The 22,717-nt window shown below is 41.7% G+C and overlaps 3 protein-coding genes across 3 annotated transcripts; 2 read left to right on the forward strand and 1 right to left on the reverse strand.

The window, feature by feature from the left end:
* Positions 1-188: 188 nt before the first annotated feature.
* On the reverse strand, positions 189-3,504 carry ciao1 (cytosolic iron-sulfur assembly component 1). Its single transcript, XM_080738908.1, has 7 exons — positions 2,979-3,504; positions 2,051-2,199; positions 1,828-1,939; positions 1,626-1,714; positions 1,319-1,511; positions 1,139-1,217; positions 189-643 (listed from the first exon to the last, which is right to left on the reverse strand). The coding sequence occupies exons 1-7, from the start codon at positions 3,115-3,117 to the stop codon at positions 409-411; spliced, it is 996 nt and encodes a 331-aa protein (XP_080595034.1). The 5' UTR covers positions 3,118-3,504; the 3' UTR covers positions 189-408.
* Positions 3,132-8,076, forward strand: saxo2 (stabilizer of axonemal microtubules 2; the record flags this gene model as incomplete). The annotated part of the gene is made up of 8 exons (XM_080738532.1): positions 3,132-3,209; positions 4,909-5,097; positions 5,255-5,457; positions 5,622-5,983; positions 6,077-6,301; positions 7,411-7,560; positions 7,685-7,806; positions 7,914-8,076. Exons 2-8 carry the CDS (start codon positions 5,030-5,032, stop codon positions 8,074-8,076), a joined length of 1,293 nt encoding a protein of 430 aa, XP_080594658.1. The 5' UTR covers positions 3,132-3,209; positions 4,909-5,029.
* Positions 8,077-8,966: 890 nt separating this feature from the next.
* tmem127 (transmembrane protein 127) lies at positions 8,967-14,283 on the forward strand. Its single transcript, XM_080738203.1, has 3 exons — positions 8,967-9,755; positions 11,042-11,206; positions 12,783-14,283. The coding sequence occupies exons 1-3, from the start codon at positions 9,518-9,520 to the stop codon at positions 13,091-13,093; spliced, it is 714 nt and encodes a 237-aa protein (XP_080594329.1). The 5' UTR covers positions 8,967-9,517; the 3' UTR covers positions 13,094-14,283.
* The last annotated feature ends 8,434 nt before the right edge of the window (positions 14,284-22,717 follow it).

The raw sequence follows: 22,717 nt of genomic DNA on the forward strand, positions 1-22,717 counted from the left end.
CACCCTACGGTGACAAATATCACCATCCACCACTGGCTTCACTCCCCGAACAAACAGGCCAATTGTGCTCATATCGACAGCTGACGAAGCCAGATGCACAATGGATTGGAACCCACAACCTCTGCGATGGTGTCTAAATGTGACTACTTTTAGACACCATGTGACTACTTTTGTAAAGCAAAATAACATGGGAATAAGATTTCTTTAATGTAATATTTTCATTGAAATGGCAAAAATAAAAATTAACATGGACACTTAAAATGAGCAGTACAAACTTTAGACAACCAAAGATGTCATCCAATTGACTGGACAAAGAATAAACATGGCGTGGCAACTTCAACGGCTGGGACATCTTGATGTGTCACTGTTCAGTGCTGACTGTTAGTCATGAGAAACCAGATTCAGTGTTTAGCCCTCAGTTTGGTATCTCCAGATTGCAATGTCTCCATCGTCACTGCAGGAGGCTAGGATCCCTGCCTCCTTTGGGTGCCAGTTAACACAGTTGACATCTTGATTGTGTGCCTTGGCTGCACAGGATGCCAGGGAAAACACAGGCTGGTCTGAATCGGTGGGCTCGTCTTCTTGAAACACACGCACTGCATCATCTCCACAGGCAGTTGCCAAGGCACCAGTCAGCCGACACCTGAACAAAGATAGGCACAAAGGTCTGAAGGTGAGTAAGTTCATGTTTCTTTTTAATTTTATATTTTCTATGCATATCCCAGATCTGTTCCACAAGTCCACCTTCTGTCTATATTTATCATGAGTGCATCTCTCCACTCCGACATGTCTCCATTCCGACACTAACCCTATCTCTAACCCTAAACCTAACCCCTATGGGAGTGTCGCCACTCCGACAATAAGAAGTCAATTTCGGAGTGGCGACATGTCGGAATGGAGAGAGCCTCCCATTTATCATATATATTGTTCTCGATAAACCGTACTTCATAATATGAAAGGTGGCAAGGCCCTGCTCTACAAATCAAGTTTGTTTTCTAAAAATAGCCCCGCAGTATGTCCTTCAAATCACTTAAGACAATTGTGCTCCCATTGCCAAAAAGTGTCACAGAAAATGGAGATCTACTAACTGAAGGATAGCCAAGTCATCAACATGAGCACAAAAATGTAGTATGCTTACCAAGAGATGTCATACACTGCCCGTGCATGGAACCCAGACAGAGTACAAACACACTTCCAAGTCTTGTCTGTGTTGCCATCTGCAGTTCAACAAGGGCAACAAACATTGAACAAAATGTTGAAGAGGAAATACCAAACCACCCACATAGTCTACTCTACGTTCCACATAGATTATTATTACCTTCCGGCTGACACTCCTTCCAGATCTTCACCGTGCGGTCATCGCTACAGGAGGCCAATCTCTTTCCATCTCGATCAAAGGACAAACTCCATACGGTGGATGTGTGTCCTTCCAAGGTGGCCTTGCACTCCCAGTCATCATCCTCTTCCTTATAAATGCAAATGTTGTTGTCGTAGCTGGCTGAAGCGAGGAGCTGAAGCGAGATGTAAATAGAGACAAACTGAAAATGGACCTCACCTGGTCGGGGGTGATGGTCAAGATGAGGCAAGGGAATTATCGTCCATGTACAGCATGTATTGCAACCTACCTCCTGAGTAGGGTGCCATTCAACATGCTTGACGTCCTGTGTGTGGGAGTTCACTACAGTAACACACTCATACTCATCCTCCTCGTCCACTGTGAAAGAGATTTGTTAGAGCAGAGATCGTTTTAACTAAATCGAGGTGAATAACATACAAACTCTTTTGAGGATGATAAATGTGCATCTTGTGAAAATGCTTCAGACTCACCTTCCCAAACCCAGACGCTCTTGTCTCGGCTACATGTGGCCAGCAGATTCCCTGAAGGTGCCCAAGCCACACATTTGACCTCGTTTTCGTGTCCTTCCAGCACAGTCAGACACTAGGACACAAGACACAGATACAGTAAGAGCAGATGCATCAGAGTGTAGTCTGTCAAACAATCAAAATAAGATAATCGGCTGCAGACAGTTTGTGAGTGATTTAATCTGACCTCAAACTCGTTATTTTTCTTTTTCCAGATACACGTGGTTGCGTCGAAGCTGGCAGAGGCGAGATAGGTCCCACATGGGGACCATCCCACTTTCCTCACAGTGCGCTGGTGTCCATCCTGAAGGACCGTCTTGCATTCCCATGAATCACCTAAGCAGGATGGGGGAAGAAGCAAGGAGGCAGGTGTTAAAATCAATGTATGACTACTAAACAGATCAGCCTAGCCCTAGATCACATCAGGCTGGGAAATTAACTTCATGAATGAATGGGATTCTTTACATAAAGATGTATTTTTAATAATTGATTTTCAAGTGAATAACCTACACTAAAGAATACATTTCCGTCCTAAATACAAAGTTCAATCATTGTCATGCTTAAACTTAATCCTGATTTATACTTTGTGAATAGCAGGTGTGATGCTATTTACATAGCATCAGTATTGATACTTTTACTTAAGCACAAAATCCAAGTAATTTTCCCACCACTGGGCTTAAAGAGGCCTTTAACTGGTAAACAAATGGAACCAAGTGGACCTTGGACCCACAAGGGTCCATCCATTTGGCTCTGGGGTCAGATCCAAGTTTTTAGAAGCCCTGAATGAATCATTGACATTGTACTGTATGTGTTGAGTAGAGCAGTGGTTCTCAAAGTGAATTGCAGGGACTTTGTGGGTTCCTTTATATGTGGTCCAAATCGGGTCCATTTGATTCCATTTGTACACTGTCAGAGTTACAGAGTTACAGTGTATTACAGACTTTGTGGGTTCCTTTATGGGGGTCTAAATTGACCCATACAAGTCTGTAACTCTGACAGTGTACACATTGACCCGTTGGGGTCCATTTGGTTCCATTTTGTACACTGTCAGACAGAGTTAAGGGGACTATAGGATAGGGGAGACCTTAAAATGTAAAAGTTTGAGAACCACTCGCCTTCTTTCCCCCAGATGCGGACAGCTTTGTCTCCTCCACACGAGGCCAGCAGCGTCCCGCTGGGGTTCCACGCCACGCACCAGCAGCGAGAGTCTGGATGTGCAGTGAACCTCTGAACCAGCTCCAATGCGTCCTTCATATCTCTATCTACCACTGACAGCTAAGATACCCGTTATAACAGCACAGCACCGCGCTGCCAAAACCTTATCTACAAACGCCTTGTTTGTAAAGGTACTAATCTTCACAAACACTGAATTACACTGTCTGCGAGTGGAACGCGAAAAGAATGGCTATGTTAACGAGATTTCACCACTCGACTGGGTGTAATTCCGGGGGAGAATTATGAAATATAGCTAATAATTTTATAACCAGTTTTGTGGTAAATTTCACAAACTTCCGTCCTAGAACCGCTCTACTGTCTTCTTCTGAGTATCAGATGTCCTAGCTTGGCATTACTGCCCCCTGCCGCTGGGGAGCATAGGCTGGCAAGTATGATAATGAAAGCCTTCTTGTCTACAGTGGTTCTCAAACCTTTTCATGTCAAGGACCCCCAAATTGACACTTATTAGCTAGCGGACCCACATTTGAAAATATATGAAAGGGAACCCCCATAAGAGAAGATTGTTATGGCTCTATAGCAGTGATTCTCAACCATTTTAATTTCAAGAACCCCCAGTTTGACATGCAATTTATAATGTAAAATCAATGTTAATTTGGGTCCATTTGGTTCCATTTGTACACTCTCTGAGTTACATACCCATACAGGTCCATTTGGTTCCTAACTATCATTTAGCTGGGGACCCCCTGGAACTCCCTCAAGGACCCCTGGGTGTCCCCAGACCCCACTTTGAGAACCAATGTTCTTGTCTATTTGTCACATATATCTTATATCTACCAGACAGACAGACAGACAGACAGACAGACAGACAGACAGACAGACAGACAGACAGACAGACAGACAGACAGATAGAAGGAAATATAGAGAGATTCATTTTTCCTCTGTGGAGGATAGATTAGAAACAACTGTGACAGACAGGGATACAAAAGCAGGCCCATGTGGAACACATGCTGACAGCTTTTTCCAATATCAGCTATCATCAATAAATGGCATTTTATTATTGTAAATAAGAAATTAGAACAACATATGAAATATCAAGTTCAACTCATGAGTTCAACTGGCCCTTTAACCATGTCCACTGTTACGCAATATGCTTCGTAACATAGCAACCAGAGGACGCTCAGTGGTTGTTTGGATACCGCTGCTGCCATTTAAACAGTGTGACAGGCTACTGGCATAGCTCAGCACCAGTTGACGATACGTCTCTACGTGGTGTTCAACAGGATATATCAGGCTGGGAAACATGACAAAGCTATGTATATGTGAGATATGTAACTGTGGGTATGTATGTGTCATATTCTTCCTATGCTGATGTCATGTTCTTTTTTTGGGAGTTGTCTTGTCTTACAATAGGCCTATGTAGATTGGCAGACAGAACAAATATCAGATTTAGCAGTTTTTAGTCATTTCTATTATTTAATGCAGGCAAATATAGCCTACTACATGTAGGTCTATGTACAAATTATGATAACATAATATTGTCTGTAAAATATATATGAAGTGTACTGTATGTTGCTGCTTCTGCTGTGAACATTCTGAGTTTACTATCTCAGCCATAAAGACACTCCTTGAGCAAAGACAATTCTTGCAGACTGCCGTGGTTACCTGACCCTGTGCATAACAAACGGACAATTGCATGTCTCCCTGGTGAAGATAAGAGAACAGTGCAATTGTTTTTTTGTTTTATTTGTGTTTGAACTGTGTTGATATGTAGCCTTGGATCTGCTCCAGACAGTGGGTGACATGCCTTCCGTGATACAGAAGAAGATACAAGCCACACATATTCTCGTATTTGTTATTTTTTTTCACCAGGCGCCACCGCTGCGCCCACAAGCCTACTGCTATCTATGACAAGGGGAATGCGAGCGCATGTGTGCTGACGGAATATGTTGACAAATATCCTGGCTATGGCATCTACAACCCACCCCAGAGCATGAAACCAAAACAAGACCTGGATCATGCCAGGAATAAAGGACCGATGGACGGAGTGTCAACATTCAAGTAATTAAGCGCCTCAGCGCCTTCTGACTGACAGGCACGGAACTTGAGATCGTGAAACTTGAGATTTGCAATCTTCTGTAATCCCTTCTCTCTCTCTCTCTCTCTCTCTCTCTCTCTCTCTCTCTCTCTCTCTCTCTCTCTCTCTCTCTCTGTATAGAAGAGACTACATACCCCATGAGATAACACATCGCCCACTTCGCCAGCAAACAGAATATAAGCCTAATTCAGCAAAGATTGATCTAGAGACCACATACAATCAAACCTTTAACCCCCATGATATCCAGCCCTTTGCCCCAGTCAGACCCAGACAGAGATCAAGTGGAATGAAGGGAAAACTAGACACCATCCCCACCTACAAAGGTAATGCCTTTTAAGAAAATGTTGGTTATTCTCACAGGAAAGGGCTCTGGCATTTTGCACTGACAGACCTTCAGGAAACAGGTTCTATCAAATTGTTGTCATTGATTGTCATTGTCAAGTGAGTGGATGAAGTGAGTGTATGTCTTATGTTGTGTTCTTTTAAGATGACTTCAGGCAGTGGGAGACGTGTAGGAGGGAGATGAATAAACCTGACAACACCTACCAGCCTCCTTCGGACAAGTTTGGGGGTACGACCACCTTTCAGGATGATTTTATCCCCAGAAGTGTGGCCCCGCGGGAGAGCTTTAAACCCTCCAACACCGTGAAGCCCTCAGAGGTTCCCTTTGATGGTGTGACCTCACACCAGTTGTCTTTCATCCCCCATCCAATTGAGTCGCGCTACATCAGGCCCCCGGATATGTACAAGCCTAGCAGCGAGCCCCTCCTGGACCTCACTACACACCGCCAAGACTTCCAGGGTCTACGTGGAGAACTACCCCAAAGCTGCAAGCCTTGCCCTAACAAGGTACTGTGCTCAATGCTGTGGTTGACATAGGAATAGATGTGTAGTACTTTGATTCTTATAGTCTCGTCTCCCCTCCCCTCTCCTCTCCTCCAGTATTCTGTTAATACACCTTTCCAAGGCAGCACGGAGAACAGGGACAAATTTAAGGTGTGGCCAATCTCCTTGCCTCAGCTCCGTAAGACAGATGAATATGTCGGTCCTATGGAGCACATGGACCTGAGTACCACCACCGCTGCAGACTATGTCAGACACCAAATCCAGCCGTTTATATCTGCCAGGCCATACTTAACTCCGAAGAGGTCCTCTGCTCCTTTCCAGGTAATTGTGGACCAATCATCAATACATTAAAACATTTTAAAAAGAAAGAAAATCACTGAGAGCAGTGCTCCATTATTAAATCTGTGGATGTTTAGTCAGAGGTTTGAGTTGTATAGCCTTTCCATGATGTAACTAACTCCAAACATTCGCAACATAATCTTCAGTAGTTGCTCTGTTGATTATAAATTGATGACCCACCACAGTGGAGTCTAGGGATCAAATCCACTGCTATGCTATAGTCTCTATACGAACACAAGTGGCTGTGTGTGGGAAGGGTTAGTAGTTGGCATAATGACTGAATTGGGAGATAAGGGGTAGAAATAATTGGCTACTCTAAAATAAAAATGGATGATCCAATATATTCTCCCCATTTACTTACATGACATGGCAAAACAGGTCTCAGAGTCACACTTTTAGCACATAAATAATTGCAAACTATAGAGGTTGATAGCCTACTTGGAGCACATGCTGTATCTCCGCCAGTCCATCTATGATGCATCTATTATGACTTCTTATTTGGTCATTGGAAGTAATTGACCGCCATTTACTTTCATTATAAAAAGAACACAGCAAACAAACAGGGGCAAAAATAACCCCCTTGCCGACAGGGTAGCAATAGTGGATTATTTCTGTGTAAAAATTACAAAACCCAGTTCAGTGGAGGTCTTCCAACTGACTACAATGATTTGTAAATCTTACATGTATATTGAAGTTTCTGTATTAAGGCCCATTCCCACTGAGCCAGATAACAGATAAAAAAATCTCTTTCTCCAGATATTTTTCCATTCAAAGTGGATGGTAGATACAGATAAAAAGATATATAGAAATATCTGTGGCAGATATCTTTTTTTAAATCTGTATCTACCATCCACTTTGAATGGAAAAATATCTGGAGAAAGAGATTTTTGTATCTGTTATCTGGCCCAGTGGGAATGGGCCTTTAAATGTATGAATGGCTGTTTTTGATGTCTGCGTGACAACATCACTGTGAAGACAATCTGTGGTGCTTTTGATTTGCTGTCCATTAAGACAGTCAACATTTACATTCACTCTAAGTAGATTCATGATTGAAAAGTATCATACACTGATTGTTCTCTGCGTGCCTCTAGAGCTGCACGACCATGCGTGAAGACTTTCAACCCTGGTTGGCACACACAAGACAGCCTCTTGCGAAGATGCATGAAGAGATGCATAAAGCCAGTGGAAAGATGGAGGATCTCACCACATTCAGGGCAGATATACCAATTACTTTTTACACTTGAAATTGAAAATAAATGTAAAGTAAAAAACAAACAATCTAATAGAATTGTGTATGAAAACACAGTTCACTGAGAATCTACTGTTCTGTTCTGTTCTGTTCCATTCTCTTCTCCTCTCCTATAGGCCCACTATACACCCCATGAACTGAGGCCTAGCATCAGCTGTAAGCCAACCAACCAGCCTATGAGAGCAAGTGTTCCAATGGAAGGCTTTACCATGTATCGCACAGCGTTTACTCCGAAGAGGTTCTCTTTACCACATCACACACACACTGACGTTTGTCCTTTGACCTTTTGAATCAAGTCAGTCAGGGCTAACTGTAGTTATTTGTTTATTGTGTGTTGTTTCACAGGATCACTGTGTGCCCGGCAAGCTATGAGTCACCCCCAGGCTATGTGTTTCAGGAGGCAGATGAGAGGGGACACAAGTACTTCAGGAAGCTCTCATCCAAGGACAGCAAGCAGAATCACGTGGATAGTGTGGTCCCCATGCAGAAGGAAGTGGCAGTTCTGTAAAATACAATGGGTTATATGATTTCAAATGATGATTCTATTTAATAATTCAGAACATCAGAGGGTTAAGTTGAGTTGAATTTGACCTTGTAACTAACCAATGGATATCATTTTGAGAAAGCATTTATTCACTTTTTAACAAATTAACTTTTGACAGTCAAATTGTCTTCATGCACTAAATCAGACCTTTATTTTGCTTTAAAACGTGTTTACAAGTCCATCACTTTCTTTGCAGTGCCAGTATGTGCCATGTCTTGTGCAATAAAAAAAATACTTTATCAAGAAGCTATTAAATGGTTGATGACATTTTCATGTAATGCTGTGACTGACAGTACTTGACTTCAATACACGCTCTGAATCCATGCAATCTCTAACAGCTCTCCCAGATCATAACCACATCATATTCAATCCTAAACTTCACCATCAAAACAGCCATTTACAATGTCAGCATTAATAGCAGAATCTCTTGTCTCAGAGTAAATAGCATGGACTCTCGTCAACATGACGGTAAAAATGGTCCCCAAAAAGTTAACTGTGATAAAGTAGACTAGTCTAGGATACCAAACTATATGTCCAAACAAGCTAAACAACAAACATCATGGTATTCTGAATAACACAAGTGTTCAAGCAAAAAGTCTGTCCATTTATAGGCATTAATATTATGCATAGTAGAAGAGAAACCAGCATATGCACGCGCGCGCGCGCGCGCGCGCACACACACACACACACACACACACACACACACACACACACACACACACACACACACACACACACACACACACACACACACACACACACACAGTCACCAATAGGTGGCAGCACTGATGACTCCGATGTAGGCCTACTGCGTCCAGACAAACTATCTCATGAAGAAGAATGGAATGAACAAGGCGGAAGAGAGCATATTGTTCTGGAACATCAGCGGACGCTTTTTCTTTTGGTCTTATTTGTCTGTTGTTTCCCCCTATTAACAAAGAACAGGACTTCTATCGAAGTGTGTGTTCGCTAGATCTGCTCCAGTTACTATCTCGTTGTATTTGTTTCTGTATCTGTATCGTGTTCGGTGTTTTGTTCCGAGGGAGAGAAAACAAACCGAAGCTACAGCTGTTCCGGTGAGGCTAACGTTGGCTAGCTTGCTAAGCTAACAACAATACAACAGCAGGCCTGAAGAGCAACAGAGACACTAAACGGTATCGTTTAAAGGGTCATCGTTCAGAATCCACATTCCTTTAATATACAGTTGATATACTATCAGGGCGCGGTAAGGGACAACGGACACATAATCTGTATCTACGTGCTACAGTGTCCATAATCCCTGCCATAGGTAGCTAGTACTGGCTGAGAGGGGTAGATCTCTATTTAGACGCCCATCAGTTCAGTACACCTTTGCTGTTACCGTCAGGACGGCAGTACAACAAAACGACAGACAAAGTGTGCGACAATGTACGCGCCACCGGGTCCGAGTGTGCCTGGAGGCCGCAGGAGGAGAGGGGCCACCTCTCTGCCCAAGCAGCCTGAGCGGAGCCTGGCGTCGGCCCTGCCCGGAGCCCTGTCCATCACCGCCCTCTGCACGGCCCTGGCCGAACCGGCCTGGCTCAGGGTCCACGGAGGGACGTGTCCCAGGCAGGAGCTGGGGGTGGCCGACGTCCTGGGGTACATTGATCCAAAGCTTCTGGACGGTGAGTAGCATTAATGTGTATATAGGCCTATACCTAGGCTAGTAGCCTTGGATCAAGACTATCATTGATTGATTACTTTATTAATTTATTCGCATAGGGAAAGTACAGGACTAACAGGACAGTACAGTTCACATAAGGTCTATAGACTTTTAGTCTTACTTTTACTTTCGTATCTATGATAGATGCAAAAGTAAAGGTCAGATTCGTTCAAATACATCTGTGATAGTCTTGATCCAAGTTTAGAAAATACCCATAGTTTGGGGTCGTGCCAACTAACTGACTCCAAGCCGGGTGTCCCTTATTTCCAAGAAAAATAAGGGACCCACAGAAAAAGATAAAATGTCACTGTCTGTTTATATGTTTTGTGTATTGTATTGACAACCTGTATTCTAGTTGATGTAATACATGAGCTGCTTGACTTGTAAGATGTCCGTCGTTGATTGATTACCAGAAATAGGAACAAACTAAGTTTGTCCCTTGTTCGGCACTGTCCAGACCACGATATGACGTCATTCAGTGGTTCGGTTCGGGGGCATCACCCGACTTAAACTAGCGGTTCGGTGCTGCCGAAATGTTGCCAAGGAAACAGCGGTCGTTTGGAAGGGAGACAAGCCGACTTCCTGAGCGTTGCATAGCGGATACATTGTCAGCTGGCTCTCGCTCTGGCTGGAGATTGATGGCAGACTCGGAACACACACACACACACACACACACACACACACACACACACACACACACACACACACACAGCTTTGCTGCGTGTCTCGCTAGAGCCTGTAGATGAGCTTGATCGTCAGGAAACAAACAGCAAAATGCAGAAAGAAAGAGAGGCGGCAGCCGCGGCACATCTATAATGTGAGCTTGTAGATTAGATGTTTTCGACAGAGCTTGTGTGTGTGTGTGAGTGAGAGAGAGATAGAGACACCCCCGTTATCTCTCCATTTTCTGCCCATCTGGTGCGCCCTGAACCTCCAGTCGGTCAGCGTGCAGCCATGAGGGCCAGTCAGATATGTATCAGTCCTGCTTAGCTCATTTATCGGCCACAAAGTTTTCATGCCAAGGATCTCCAACATTTACAAGTGACTTCGGCAGAGAGTATGAATTGACTCTCCCCGAACCGAAATAAATTCGGCTCCTTATTAAAGTATGAATCGACCCTTAGTGTATTTCAAAGGACAGTTGGCAAGTTTGGCATCCCTACATAGTTGATGAATTAACACTTGTGAGTACAACTAGCAGCTTCATTTCATTTTGTAATACCTTGGTGGTGTTGTACTGTTTTCCAGACTACTGTGTAAACCCCCAGACCATCTTGCTGCTGCGGGTCATTGCTGCATTCTGTTTCCTGGGCATCCTGTGCAGTCTGACTGCGTTCCTGTTGGATGTGTTCGGACCTAAGCACCCTGCCCTCAAGATCACGCGGAGATACGCATTTGCACACATTCTCACAGGTATGATTCTGTCTTACTTCAGCGGTGTACAATAAAAATGCATTTATGGATGGAAGGAACTACCATGGGAAATTCAGTTGATGTTGCTACAACAGCACTAAATGAAACACGGGTACAGGTAAGAGTAGGGAGCTATAGAACAAAAATATCTGTTAAATATACGAGCATCTGACCCTAGCCATCTGTGCTTGGTTTAACTGAGTTACAATATAATATATATTCCTGTAAATACAAGAATGGATCACCAGTACATGTATGCATGAATATTCATGCATCACCTATGAACAATAGTGTGGATATTAGACCGATATTTACAGTGTCAGCTGGCCTTAACCAGTTGAAGTATCTGCATAATGAACTCATGGTTGTAGATAGACAAATAAAGTTCACACCGTTAGAAAAAACACCACTATTCAATGTTGTGATCCGAAGATCATCAAGAATTAATAATTTACTGCATCTGGCCTTCCAGGGTCGATGTGCCAATATCTTTTCATGTATATGTAGTGTAAGTCCCCAAGTGTGAGTGTGCCTGAATCAATCTAGTCTATCTAGCATTGCCAGACGATCAAGATCTCCCACTCAATACAATTCAGTGCAGTTGCTGAAATGGCCGCTGACAAACGTACGTCTCATCGTTTGAAAAACAATCCTGATATCCCAGTTATGAAGGACTGCCCTAATGTCTTCGCAGTGGTTCTGCAATACATTTGTTTTTGTTTTGTTTAAAGTCTCTGAATTGTTTCCACATATTCTTATTGTTGCTGTTTGATTCCCACCAGTCTCTAGTTGAGTGAAACCTTTTTTAGAGACTGGCTTGCACGTCCTATTATTCAAGCAACAATTATTACATAATCGACGTATCACAATTATTTGAGATCATGGCAATTATCATATTTGGCATAATCGTCATAATAAACATTCCATGGAGAAACATTTTCTTTCATTTTCAACCATTTTCCAAAAATAGAGGATCTGATCAGATCCACTTAAACAATGTTTAAAATATTCTGAATGTATAACAACAATATGTCAGTCAGTCAGTATGTCAGTTTATATATTTGTTATATCTGCCCTTTGCAATTTTTGTTTACAAAGCCTAAAAGGCGAACAGAATTGTAATTTTTATTCATATGTTACAATGTTCAATGTAAAAAATTAATCATATCACAAATTTGTCTAATGACAATGTGTATGATAATTAATCGCCAAGTTAATATTCATGATAGTGACAGCCCTAGCAGGATGGTGTAGCTTTAACTTCACTTTGAAATGTCAAAACATAGACAGCCCTAGCAGGAATCGGTAATCCAAGAACAACATTTGGGGGTCAGGGTTTTCTTGGATGGACCAAGAAGGAACATCATTTTAATGAATATCCCAATTATCAGCTCTACACGCCTCTACTCACTTGGTTTGATAGTAGTACCCCACATAGTTCACCCCCTGCTAACGAGAACAAAACAGTCATTAGCTAGTAGCTACATAACTAACATGCTAATTCTTCCACCATATCAGCCAACACATTAATAACAATGTTTTCTTTTCCCTCCTGTCTGTTTGTGTATATCAACAGTTCTGCAGTGTGCCACAGTGATAGGCTTCTGTTACTGGGCATCGGAGCTCATATTATCTCTACAGCAGCAACACAAAAAGTACCACGGCTCCCTCATATACGTCACATTCGCCATCAGCTTCTACCTGGTGGCGGGGGCCGGCGGAGCCTCTATTCTGGCCACGGCCGCCAATCTTCTGCGCCACTACCCCACAGAGGAGGAAGAGCAGGCACTAGAGCTGCTCTCAGAGATGGAGGAGAGCAGTGAAACATATCCTGCTGATTATGACATTGCCAATCAGTTTCAGCCGCCACCCGCATACACACCCTAAATTGTGGCCAGACATGGCCTTGTTTTGATCGCTCTTAACTCACGCTTCCCTATGAGCACTGCTACTGGCCTCATCAACAAATGTGTACACATAAAGGTATGTGACTTTCTATCCAGTGGATACCTCTGCAAATACTCTTCCTTTCCATACTGAACACGATGTGTACAACGAGCGCATATACCTTGATTGTTGGTGCTTGGGTGCATGAACGCTTTCTTTAGTGGCGGCAGAAATTTGGGAGTTGATTATTACTTTCACCACTGACGCTTATAGTGATGCATGTAAATGGCTCTTAGGATTTGATCCTTACATGTAAAGCAAGCAAACCTATATGGGAGTGCTGTTTCCACATGATTTATTGCAAGTAATTGAAGGAATGGTGTAGATGCCACGTCCTGATCAATGCCAAATTTTGAACAAACTTGGGTTGTCGACAGTGTGCCATGGCAGTTGTAATAGCCCTCGTCGGACATGGATGGAATAATTAATTCTTTGAATGACTCGATACGCTTTCATTTTGTACACGATTTGACTTTTTGAAACTTCACCAATGTAGAAATACACTGAAGATTGTTTTAGACATTTCATTTTTTATATACATCATATAAAATGGACCGTTATTTATTAACTGGTTGTCCCTATTTCTGTTTGTCTTCCTTTCATTTATTTTGGTGTGTAGACATGTTTCTTTACCCCCTTTTTTTATCACATATTTGACATGGCACTAGGAAACCAAACTAACCACATCATTTTAAACAGGTTTCAAATCATGGTGTGTCATATGTGTTTTGCTATAGCATTATGGAGGTTGACATCCATAGAGAAAAACGTGTTTTAGTGGGATAAATATCCACACAACTCTACCACATAAATTGCTCTTGTCACGTGTCCATCTGTTTGACAAATCTTATTTGTATTCTGTTTTTACCTACTGTGGCTGTACAATTATGTTTTCTATGCATGAGTTTCCCTTCGTTACATTTGAATCCTTTTTGGCAGAATCCTACATGAGTGAGTGAATGCCTGGTGGCCGTGATGGGACATGGCAGCCAAGGATTAAAATTGTGATTGATATTGTAGTGAAACTAGTAGGTAATATATTGTTCTGTTCTTTATGCCATATCCACATTTTGTTTCTCAATCTGTTGCTGTCCTACTTTCTTTGGTATGTGAAAATGTTGTGTAAAATATTGTTGATTGTTTATACATAATAAAAAAGAAATGCCCAGCCTCGCCCCTGATTTGTGACACGACTTTGAAATTGAGCAATGAAAAATCTCCTGTTATTAGTTGTGAACTGATAATAATTGTATTCCTCCAAGAAATCCTCCATACAGTGCTATTGATCTACTGCAAAATCCTCAGTGTCCATTTAAAAATCACACCCTTGTGTTGTGTAGTGACTGAGCAGTGCTGATAACGATGGACTCAAATGATGTCACAGGATAGACCCACATAATGTCTCCTTAATTCCTAGTGTCAATATTTATAGCTAACCACATTCTACCATTATGTTACTATGCCTGAATATTTATCGTGTGTGTGTGTGTGTGTGTGTATGGGGTGGGGGGGCTATTATAGATTCCTTGGCAGCCAGCAATGGACTATACATTACACAATAAAGAGATCATACACAGCTGCAGTGGTCGGCACATGAGAGGCAGAGAGGCACGCACAACTAATGGGCTTTAATAATCATTAAATGGTCTCCAATATGTCAGCTGGATAATAAGACCAAAAGGTCCTGTTTCTATTGTGGTTTCAAAACATTCAAACATAATATGTTTGAATGTTTTGAAACCACAATAGTTTCTATATTATAGACAAGCAACAGCAACAACAAACCATATACACATATGCTGTTAAAGTTTTTTTTTCTTTTGTAACGTTGTCTGTTGTTCGTCTAATAAGAAAAAAAACCATGATGTTCTAAGCGGTGAGTGGCTCAGTGAGTTAGGATACGGAGTAACTGGTCCAGAGGCTGTGGGTTCAATTCCCAGTGAAGACTTTATTTTAAAGACTGATTTCCAGCAGAATAATTTCTAACGAAGCACAGAAAGCAATGTGAGACGAACTCTGGCGCAGCTGACTGGTAATGCAGTCTGTGACTGAGATATAGACTACTATTATCCTACTAGCTCCAAAAATGTAAAATACTCCTGTGAACTTCATGCATGTTTTCTTTTCAGGGCGGACGGTCATTCAACTATGACACAGCAACTAGATAGCTCAATACGTTGAGATGCTGTGCATGAGACCCAGGGATTGGTCGTTCAAACACCACCATATGCTTTAATGGGGATTCTTTCCTTTGCAGAATAAATACCAGAAGAATAACTTAAAAGAAGAACAGAAAGCGGAACAAATCCTGGTAAATTGGGACCATGGATAAATGACATGATATTCATAAAATATTGTTGCTTGGGTATTTCTTTTTGGGACTCACTTTTTTCCAGGTGTTTCGCCTACGGCGTCCATCCGTTGGCATGGTAACGGCTGTTTTTTAGTGCGTCCAGGGTTCAGTCATCAAATCATGTATGTACACATACATTTGGTGTACATACACGAATGTGCGGCGTCGGTCGCCACCTGGTGGGCAGAGGACAGAAGTATGTATGTATTCTGTCCTCTGCCCACCAGGTGGCGACCGTTGCGTCCAATCCTCATGCAAATGAAGTTGAAAGTTGAAGAAAATACCACGGAAAATACGCTCTTTCAACTTCATTTGCATGAGGATTGGACGGCGACGGTCGCCACCTGGTGGGCAGAGGACAGAATACATATACGCCGTACATTCGTGTATGTATGTTGTATGTGTACATACATCGATTATACAACTTTAATCGACACAAAATAAATAATAATACAACAACATGAATATTCTACACTGTAGCCTAGTTGTGTTGATGATTATGATGGTTCAATTATAGGTCAAATTCTTCCTCTTTTATATGTAAAAAACTATAGAAGGCAATCATACAAAACGTAGGCCTAAATACAGAGAAGGGTCAGGGGAGGGTAAGGCTGGGCAGCTGGATTAGGTTTGTTTTTTTTGTTTTCCCGGGTGGAGCCGCCGGAGCCGAGACGGGGGAAGCGAATGTCGCTTCTTTCCTCCAACCCTCCGAGCGGCGTTCACACCTGGGAAACACCGTCCGAGTTCAGAGATCTCCAAACACCAACCCTCTTCAGTCACAAAATACAGCGCGCGCGCGCGCACACACACACACACACACACACACGCGAGCGCGCGCGCGCGCGCGCACACACACACACACACACACACACACACACACACACACACACACAGTTGTTATGATTTGACACTCTAATAAAATTGAATTAAATTTAATTGTATTATTAGGATGGCGTCAGGAATCACCATAAAAAGGACAGGTGTTTTCATTGAATCTATCATTTAGTTTGAAGTTACAATGGGTTCGTATGGGGGGGGGGGGGGGGGGGGTTGATGAAATGAATATTAGGCTAATATCTAAATACTGTAAAGTCCAGTAGACTGAGTGAGTCTCGAACCCCAGCCTCCACTCAGCAGACAAGACGAGCGACCCGCTACAATAATGGCCTGTGTATTGACGGACATTACAATACTAAGAATTTTTTAAAGATATTGTTTGGGGCTTTTTCTGCCTTTATTGATAGGTGCACAGTAGGCTGACAGGAAACGGGATGTCGTTGTGAGGACGTACAGTAGTCAAAATCTGTGCACCATTTGGCATTGTAAGGCTGAAATTGTACCCACGCTAAAGCAATTTCTAAAAGTATCAAACATGTAAAAAAAAATGTAACAGAACACAGGGAAATATTATATTGCTGTTAAGAAGTTTTGGGGGAACCCCAGACCCTCGTTGTGGAGTTCCGTGCACCCCCACCGACCCCCAAAAAAGATGTCCCAAAATCAAGGCAAAACACCTGGAAAAAAGTGAGTCCCATCAAGGCGAAACACCCGGAGGAAAAAAAAAAAAAAAATCCAAGTCAGACCTCTAGAAGGGAACTTCTGTCTGGAATCGACAGATTCTAGACTGACTTAAACCTCATTTGGCATGAACCACGCCTTGATGGGACTCACTTTTTTCGAGACATAGACCTACTTGCTTTTTTCAGGTGTTTCGCCTTAGGCCTAATTGATTTTAGAGAGAGAGAGAGAGAGAGGGAGAGAGAGAGAGAGAGAGAGAGAGAGAGAGAGAGAGATAGATCTCACACCTTTCAACAAAAAGAACAATCAAATACCCCCCCCCCCCTTAATTTTATATTTCCTACAATTTGTTTTGCCCATTATTATATTTTTTTACTTTTTTAATCTTTTGAAATCTTTTGAAATAATATTTAAAAGAAATTGCAATAAACGAAAACATTTTTGGTGAAATTGTGCATGCACATTCCCAATAGAAAATAGGAGGATTTTGACTTATTTCAAGCCTACCTATAAAAATCATCATCGTCATCACCACAATAACACAATGAGTCTATAGATTATAGAATATTCATGTTGTTGTATACTTGTATTTTGTTTGTTTGATTGATTGATTGACTGACTGATTGATTGAAGACTTTGTTAGAAGTTTGCATAGGAAAAGGTGCAGTTTCATGTCGGCGTTGTATTTATTTCAATGGTCCGCCGGTTTCAAGGCAGCACAAATGTGTGTTTTTGCGACGACTGGTGGTAAGGTCTGTGTATGGACGTCTGACTTTGGACAGCGTTTGCACGTCGTATAGACGGCGTGCGAACGCTGGTCTGGTAATGGCTGTTTTTGGTTGTTTTTTGGTCTGACTTGGACGTCGTATGCACGTCGTATGGACGGCGTCCGTACGCTGAGTGTGCGCCCCCCAGTGGACAGAGAGGAATGCTGAATAAAAGTCTGGGAGGCTATTGTAGAAAATACATCATAACAACGTCTTTGTGCAACATTGAATTATGGCCTTTGGATTGGAATTGAAGTGTTTAGATCTAGATGGCTGTAGCCTAATTAACTCATGAAAACCAGGACTAAGATTTGAACATGGAACCTCAACACAAAGCTGCTAGGAGCATCATAGAAAAGGTGAAACCAAGGGCCAGTAGGCTACATTTAAAGATGTATTAGTTGTCTTGGACAACAGGACAAGCCTTAATGTCATGTCCTGACACCATTATGGCAATTGCAATGTGTTGCATGGTGCGGTTGACCTTAAAACTGTTTTGTTGCAAGGAGTTGCATGGCGAATCATTGGTGCACAATTCAATAGAACACATGAAAATATATAGGCCTATGTTAAGATGAAGTTCTTGGGGGAGGACCCTCAGACCCCAGTTGGGGTTTACAAAAAAATAGAAATCTCCTGGATTCTAGCAGTCCAATGTTGGCAACCCTGGTCAAAGAGATGAAAATATATCAAGTCACGTTAATTTTCATGTTTGTTTTTATTTATTATCGCGCAACAAAAAAACAATATTGTGGGTTTTTTACCACATACACTATGTATTCACATAATACACCATACAGCTACAAAGAGAGAGACTAAACAAAAACACTTTTTTACATACTGCATACTTGACATAAAAAAAAGAGAACAATCCTAAAACTCAAAAGGAATGTAGCTGCCTGTTGTGTTTGTTTGTTTGTTTTCATTCAGTATGGGCCATGTTCAAAATGTCTATTCCAACTCTGGTAAAGTGGACAAATTAAGTGTTTGATGAAGAACTGTTGTGAAAGGTGTTTAATGAAGAGCGGTTGTGAAAGTGGGGCACGGACACATTGAGGTGTGTGTGCAGGTGTTTGCGTTTGCTTATGTGTGTGTTTGTGTGTGAAAGACAAAATATACAAGGTGTATAGTTATTAGTTAAAGAGTGAAAGGTTTGAGAAAAGAAGTGCATGGTGAGGAAGGGGAAGGAGGGAGTACACAATTTCTTTGCTCATATGGTTCAAATATTTTAGCATTCCCTTAACATGACAATGTACAACACACTCAAAAGAGATTTCAATAACTTTCGGTACATATGCTGCACCTAAATATCTATTCCAGATAACAGTCTCAATATAATATGACTCTATACCTTGTCCCTGTTAAAAATTAGAATAAAATACATTTTCAAGTACCACATGGAATGGAGACTAATAGAGAATGTATTCAAACAGTTTTGAGTGCTTATTTCTTTCCTCCCCAAAAGAGATGTAATTTCTTACAGAGTTTTGCAGTCTAGTTGCAACTAGAGACTTTTCAATAAAGTCAGCACCAGAGGCAGCTTCCAATCCTGCGAAACTGCTTTTTTAAAATCAAAAGTATTTCATCTCATGACATTCTAAGAGCGCAGAAAAATATTTAGCAGAAGATTATGTATTTCCTCATATATCTTTTTTTTTTTTTTACATTTTCTCATTATTTTCCACAGTGAAGTTAAGGTGTAGCGTCATAGCACCGGCTTCCCCAATGACCCCCACACACATACACACACACATTTGGGAGGTGTGGGGCTCCTGGGAGCCTTGTTTACCAAACTCACTCGAGACTTGTATAGAAATTTACAAAGTTTAGAAAAACAAAACGTGTACAGAATATGATCAGCACCCATTCTGAAATATGTAGATCATAAATATGACTGAATCCATATACTGTATATTGTGTATGGAATGTGGACCATGCATTATTGGTATAAAACAGGGGGTGTAAATTGAGATTTTACATGATCTTACTGTATGTTTAAGAGTGAATACCATAATCCTTGGAAACTGTCGAGAAAACACATGAACATCAATGGGAAAATCATGCTGAAAAATGAAAGATGTTCCTTGTAGATACGTGTTTTTTAAGGGAATAACCAATGCTATATAACACTATAGAACTACGGTCAACTGTGTACCCACTTGACTAGCAGGTTCTACATTTTGGGGATTGGTGGAATTAGCTCAGAAGATGGCAGGGCCACATTACTGACAGAGGTTCTGGTCGACAGGGGAGAGCACAGTACTTATGAGAGTAAGAAACAGCAGTGTTAGTAAAGTACACATTTACACACAACACCTTGGTTCAAAGCGTTGTTCACTAATGTTTAGGGGCTGACAGAAAAAAGAAAAGCAGGATTCAAAAGATCCCCCTCCAAAATCATTCATGATTTACTCACTATTTCCCCTCATTAGTTAAATAATCTTACCTAAATATTTCCTTATTTACATTTTTTTTCTTTTTCATCTCTCGAGAAAGAAAATCCAGAAAACAAAACAAAAAACAACACTAAGCTTCAAGTTGTCAATAATCGGCTCTTTCTTTTCATCGTTAAAATCAAGATTAAAAGTGCTTTTATAAAATCTTTTCTTATCTATGTACAATTTGTATTAGCTATATCAAACAAAACAAAACAAATCAAATAATATTGACAATCATCAACATCATCATCTTCATGTAATAAATAAGAGTTCTAAAAAAAAAAAAAAAAAAAGCGTATTAAAATGAGCATGTCGACTGAGGGCACCACAAAAGAACAAATGTATGATTCTTTGTTCTCAGTAGCGAGTTGTGTTCATGACCAGTGTCTCTACATCATGAGGTATAGAGAGCTCTAGATCTCCAAACAAGCACCAGGGTCTTTCATAGAAGATTGCAGGGGCGCCCCGACCCTCGCAACCACCTGTAGCCCATCATGACATCTGTACCATGGATTGCTTTTGGTTTCCACGTATTTGCTTGTTAACTAAACAGTATAACGCAACTGTATTTAATGATTCGAATGGTTATGCCGTTAGCAAACGTAATAGTAATGAGCGATGCGTGGGATTTGCTCTGGATCTACTCCAAATCACTCACTCTGTTTCACATGACCGGCTGAATAGCTACAAGGCAAGTCAATAAGAGTGAACATTATTCATGGTTCATGGACCTGGGTCTATGTTCTGTATCTACCTCTTCCTTACTCACTCATACATACTCTTTCTCTCTCACTCACACGCACGCACGCAAGCGCACACACACACACACACACACACACACACACACACACACACACACACACACACACACACACACACACACACACACACACACACACACACACACAGTAATGAGTGCCTCCCATTAGGGCTCTGTCTGTCTGTCTATCTGGGATTCAGACAGTTGACTGCATGTGCTGACTCCCAGCAGCTAAATGTTGTCTGAAGTACTGTATGTCACTCTCACCACTCAAGACCTCTCCAGGTTTTACATTATCAGCACTCTCTAGATGTTTGCACTCAGAACCTCGCTTTGAGTAGTAAGGAAGGTAACACTTACAATGGCCTTTTCCCCACAAATGCGCAGAAATTATTATAGCAGTAAATACTTTGTCAGTGCTATATGTATACAAGAGTGTGTATTAACACAAAAGTATTGACACACTACAATATTATTTGATTTTATGCACATGTTTGTGAACTAGGAAAAGGTCCATTGTACAGTGCTTGCCGATATGTCACCTAAATTAATGTGCTAGGCCTCAAGACAAAATTGTTTATATAAATTCTCCAGCTGGAAGTGAAGGAATTCTCTACGAGGCTATGAAATAGCCTTACCACACAAATGTTGCAAAAACACCAAGAAACCCACTCCACGGCTCAACACCAGAACTGCACTAGCTCCTATGACATCACCGAAGCCAAAGGTGGACATTTTCGGATGACTGGTTTCGTGGTGACAAGGTGTTAAGGAGAAGAATAGACATAGCTCTGCTCGAAGGTGACAGCACCGTGCAGAAGAAGCACTCAGCCCCTTTTACTGCGAGTGAAAGACTTGAAGGAAGCACCGGAGTGTGTATTTGTGTTAGGCGCACCAAGAGGCTTACTGTACCCTCCAATTTCCCTAGTGATGTATCTCAGGGATGGACTGGATTTCCCAAAAGGCAATTTCTATATTATTTTAAATTGCAATGGAAACAACTTTAAATCTACAAAAGCACCTTGACACTAGGCTCCATTTACTTACAGCTGAACAAGGGTGAACTAGGAGGGTGTTGGAAAGTCAACTTAGGACTTGACTCGCAGGCTGTTTCATTTTGTTCCATTGACTTACAATGGAACTAACATGAAGTTGGTAATTAAGTGTTTTGGGGAAAGCACCTCATACCTCAAACTTCATAATATTTACTTGAAGAAAGATATGATAACATTTTTCTTTTGGACACCCAGCCTTGGTCAGTAAACAGGGCACCCTCTGGTGGTCATTGATGGTTAACGCCATAAGGCAAAGGCTCAGCTAGCTGTCAAGAAGCTCAAGTGGTTGTGTGTGTGTGTGTGTGTGTGTGTGTGTGTGTGTGTGTGTGTGTGTGTGTGTGTGTGTGTGTGTGTGTGTGTGTGTGTGCGCGCGCGTGTGTATACGTGCGCATGCACCTCTCTGAAAACTTGAGTGACTTGAGTAGGCTTAATGGAAAATGCTCACTCCTGCTGGAACCTCTGAGGAAGATGAGGACATCTAGTGCCAGTTTTTTGTTCTCTGTATGGTAAGCACAGACTTGGACGTAACAGCATTAGAAAAGAATCCTTGACATCTGTTTCAATCTCCTTGGAGCATCAGATGGGTGGGATTTACAACTACTAGAAAGTTCAGACAATCACAGGAAGGGCATTTGAAAGATCATTCTTGAAACTATGGTCCTGATGAAAACCC

The sequence above is a fragment of the Nannobrachium achirus genome, assembly GCF_963921795.1.
Source record: "Nannobrachium achirus genome assembly, chromosome: 12".
NCBI lineage: Eukaryota > Metazoa > Chordata > Actinopteri > Myctophiformes > Myctophidae > Nannobrachium > Nannobrachium achirus.

What these genes read in the sequence shown, in the direction of transcription:
- ciao1 (XM_080738908.1), bottom strand. Translation starts at nt 3,117, where the DNA reads ATGAAGGACGCATTGGAGCTGGTTCAGAGGTTCACTGCACATCCAGAC. An exon ending in GAGCGTCTGGGTTTGGGAAG is followed by an intron (nt 1,715 to 1,827) that starts GTGAGTCTGAAG and finishes TCTCTTTCACAG; the next exon opens with TGGACGAGGAGGATGAGTAT. An exon ending in GAAGGAGTGTCAGCCGGAAG is followed by an intron (nt 1,218 to 1,318) that starts GTAATAATAATC and finishes GTTGAACTGCAG; the next exon opens with ATGGCAACACAGACAAGACT.
- tmem127 (XM_080738203.1), top strand. Translation starts at nt 9,518, where the DNA reads ATGTACGCGCCACCGGGTCCGAGTGTGCCTGGAGGCCGCAGGAGGAGA. An exon ending in TGATCCAAAGCTTCTGGACG is followed by an intron (nt 9,756 to 11,041) that starts GTGAGTAGCATT and finishes ACTGTTTTCCAG; the next exon opens with ACTACTGTGTAAACCCCCAG. An exon ending in ATTTGCACACATTCTCACAG is followed by an intron (nt 11,207 to 12,782) that starts GTATGATTCTGT and finishes GTATATCAACAG; the next exon opens with TTCTGCAGTGTGCCACAGTG.